We start from the raw sequence: 3839 nt of genomic DNA, 5'->3' as shown, positions 1-3839 counted from the left end.
GAACCAGTATAAACTCCCTGTGTCTCGTAAGCTAACCAATCCCAAGACTCACGCGACAAATATTCAAACATCGACACTACCCCTCAGATCATCCCTCCTTCTTTAGCTTTATCTAGAATATGCGCCAACGCGTCGGTAGCCAGATTGAAGAGTAGGGGAGATAGTGGGTCTCCCTGTTCCCCCTCACCCAGGCCCGTCGCAAGGGAAGCGAAAGCCAAGATTTGCTTCGCAGCCCCGGGTAAGTTTTGAAATATAGACCATTCACACTATTTATATTGACACATACTTTACCGCCCCCTCGAACTGTGCTCATGATCTAGTTTGTTAACCGGTTATCAAAGCCTTTCCTTAGTAGTACTTCCTCAACAAACTCCCAATTTATACTGTCATAGGTTTTCTCAAAGTCTATTTTTAGGATCACCCCTTCTCTTTTTTCCTTTTCAACTCATGCATAATTTCGTGAAGCATCACCGACACCTCCAAGATATACCACCCCTTGATGAAAGCTGTTTGACTTTTGCTAATTAGTTTGTCAGCCACCTTTGTTAGTCCGTCCATCAACAACTTAGTGAATATCTTAAAGCTGACATTTAGTAGGCAGATGGGTCTGAATTGTTTAACATTGGTCAGCTCAATCACCTTTGGAACCAAAGTACCCACCCCATAGTTTAGTCTTTCTATGTCCAGGTTCCCTAGATCAAAATCATTGACCATTTTCATGAATTCTACTTTAATGGTTTCCAGCAGTTCCTATAAAAACTTACACTGAATCCATTAGGACCAAGGGTTGTGTCCATTTTCATATCGAACACCACCTTCCTGACTTCTTCTTCGATGAAGGGTTTGAGCAATTCAGTGTTTTCTTCATCACTTAATCTCCCGTAATCCCCCCAGACTAATACCTCTAAACTCGCTCTTGCCCCCTGTTGTTTGCCAAAGAGTTGCTTATAGTAAGCATAGATTATGTCCTGAATTTGTTTCTAGTTGTTTCAACCTCCTACTTGAGCAGCAAGATAGCTTTCTTTCTCCTCCCATTCGCAACCAGGTGAAAGAACTATGTGTTCGCGTCTCCTTCCAGCACCCATTTTTCACCCTGTCGTTGTCACCAGGATATTTCCTCATCAACCATGATTTCTTCTAGCTCTTCTTCCAGTTTGTATTCATCACCAAGAGATCTCAGTCATCTATATTTTGGCAGTAAGCTCAGCTTCTACATCTTTGATATGTCACAATAGTCGTTCTTTCTTCCTTCTGTATTCTCCCCTGAGATTGGCTCCCCATCCTTTTAGGAAACTTCTAAGGCTCCCTATCCCGTCGTGCCACTTGTTGAGGGAGTAAGCCGAATCAGGGCATCTTGCTCTGTTTTGGTTCCATTTGTTTGAAAAAAGAACTGTCTCCCCCTGAGTTGAGTGTCCTCCCCAGAATTGAGTAGAAGAGGACAATGATTTGAACCGATTCTTTTCATGCTGGCAAGGGTACATAGAGGGAATCTTTGCTCCCACTCAGTTGACATCAACACCCTGTCGATGTTACTTTGTATTGCTTTCTCTTGTTTGTTGATCTATGTGAATCTTGATCCTACCCTTTTCAGTCTCTCTGGTTTGCTTCATTTATGAATTCATTAAAGGCCTCAATTAGGCCTACATTGCAAACCCCAGAGCTCTTGTCCTCAAGTGACCTGATCAGGTTGAAATACCCCCATGAGAATAGGTAACTGGTAGTTCTCACACCTATCTTTTAGCTCCCCCAAAAAGACCCTGGATGAGTCATGTTGTGCCGAGCTGTAAACCACCATTAGATGCCATCTGAAGTTGTTGCGTCTCTTCCTGACAGTAGCCCCCATAAAGAATTCTCCTTTATCCCAGTTTTCCACTTCCAGGATATCATTCTTCACCCCAAGCAAAATCCTCCCAGAATGGCCCTTGGCTGGTATCCAATTCCACACAAAATTGGCCCTCGGAGCTAGAGCAAGTAGCTCATGATCCGAGAAGTCTTTCTTGATGGTCTCCTGAATTCCCACAATGTCATTTTTTTCTTGTTTTACCTTCTCTTTCAATTGTCTCACCCTTGTTGCTTTACCCATACCTCTAATATTCTAGAGAAGAATCTTCATTGGTAACTAAGTCTCTTTTATCTCTTTGCTCAGCCTGCTCCCTTCCTTTTTCTAGTTTTTAGGAATCCTGTCTTGTTCTGTGAAACCTCTTTTGTCATTATCAACACTTGTTAGATCTAAATTTTCCTCCTCCAGGATATATTTTTGCTGAGCCAATTCGTCCTGTTGAGTTTTGTAATTTGCCTTAGCTATAGCTGCCCTGCACTATTCTCCAAGTCTCATAGCATCTAAAATAATTTTGTCTCCCCGTTATCTCTTCCTAATTTGATGTCACAGAAATTTGCTAGCCTTCATCATCTAAAGAATTTAGAACAGTAAAAGAATTTTCATGTAAATTGTGCATACCTGATATGGCAGGTGCCCCCTGGTTCCGACTTCTCCCTATCTTTTCCTAGAGCTCTTCCTCTTAGAGATGATTGGCCCTTTCTTTTTCACACCCTCCCTCTTTGTTGTAGGCTTGGAAATTTCCCATTCTTCATTATTTTCATTTATCAGAATCTGTTCACCTTTCGACACCTCTAAGGATGCCTCTTCTAGATTTGCGTCCTCTCCATAGGATTGCAGCCCCTCCCTCATGATCTCATCAGCTAGCATCTCCTTGCATATGAGATTGGGCCACTGCTCTTTTCTCAAGTATCCCACACCCTCTAGTGTGTGGACTTTGTAGTATTTGGGGAAGTTGGGTTTGTGTCTTCAGTGGATTTATCTCCTCCTTTGGCAGGGTTTGCAGCTTCTTCCGGGCCAGTTTTCAACCCCTTTGTTTTCTTACGTGCAACATCTTCCATTTCTTGGTAAGAGGTCATCTCTTCGCAGGGATTTTGACTTATTTCCTCCAAGTCAAGATCCACTACCTCAGGCGTGTTCATCTCAGTGTTGGTAGTTTTCTCATCTCCCCCCATAAAAGTGTGCTCTCTGTCTTCTATAGCTTTAGTGTGGTAGTCTTCATAATTGAGCTTGAGCAGGGTGTCTTTGGTCGGATCATAGATGTTTATGGGCATAGTTTCGAAGATCTTCTGTTGAGTCTCCTCACCTTCTATTTGCTTGAAGTCTTCTTGCATGTTCATTTCCTTAGAAGTGGATTACTGCCCCCGGTCTGGCTGTGTCTTTTTGAGCCATCTTCTTCAGGCCCTCCTCTTTTCTCCCTATGCCCCCCTGGGAGGTTCCATTCTGGGTCACTCCCCCTGAGATCATCCTCATTTTCCTCTTTCGATGTGTCATCATTCTTCCTCTGTGTGATTCTCCTTGGGAGCCGTTTGTCTTTCTTGAACCCCTCGGCTATAAACCTGACCTCATACCCCCACTTTGTTGATCAAGAACTCGATAATGCCCTGTAGGTTGTTAATGTTCCTTCCATTCATCTTCACTCTTACAGGGCCATATCTAGTTAGTGATAGTTCATCAATCACCACTACCTCCCCAGCAAGCTCCGTAATGAGCTTAACTGCTTTAACATTCCTTGCCTCATCCGGAACATTAAATAATTTTACCCAACCTGTCTGCAAGACCGAAGAAGCTCTGTGATCTAAGATGGATTTGGAAACTTTTGCTTGGATGTTGTACAATGCAAAATTGATAGCTTTTTATTTGGAGAAGGTTTCCAGAAGATATTTGCTTAGAAAAACAGCTAGGAACTCCTTTTCATTGATTGTCTTTACTTTCCACTTCCACTTGCTATCAATCATATGCTTAAGTTCTTCCTCCACTCTCTCTTCGGATGCCTATCCAT

At 42.7% G+C, this 3839-nt stretch overlaps 1 protein-coding gene across 1 annotated transcript; it reads right to left on the bottom strand.

Annotated features, from left to right (window-relative positions):
- Positions 1-1669: 1669 nt before the first annotated feature.
- Positions 1670-2083, bottom strand: LOC101762855. The gene has a single exon (XM_004967035.1). The coding sequence runs from the start codon at positions 2081-2083 to the stop codon at positions 1670-1672; it is 414 nt and encodes a 137-aa protein (XP_004967092.1).
- Between the last annotated feature and the right edge of the window lie 1756 nt (positions 2084-3839).

This window comes from Setaria italica, chromosome IV (assembly GCF_000263155.2).
Source record: "Setaria italica strain Yugu1 chromosome IV, Setaria_italica_v2.0, whole genome shotgun sequence".
NCBI classification, from domain to species: Eukaryota; Viridiplantae; Streptophyta; class Magnoliopsida; order Poales; family Poaceae; genus Setaria; species Setaria italica.
Note: the sequence above shows the minus strand (reverse complement) of the source record. Positions and strands in the feature narration are given on the sequence as shown.

Bases quoted from the DNA above. Each gene is read 5' to 3' on its own strand.
- LOC101762855 (XM_004967035.1), bottom strand. From the start codon at position 2,083: ATGGGTAAAGCAACAAGGGTGAGACAATTGAAAGAGAAGGTAAAACAA.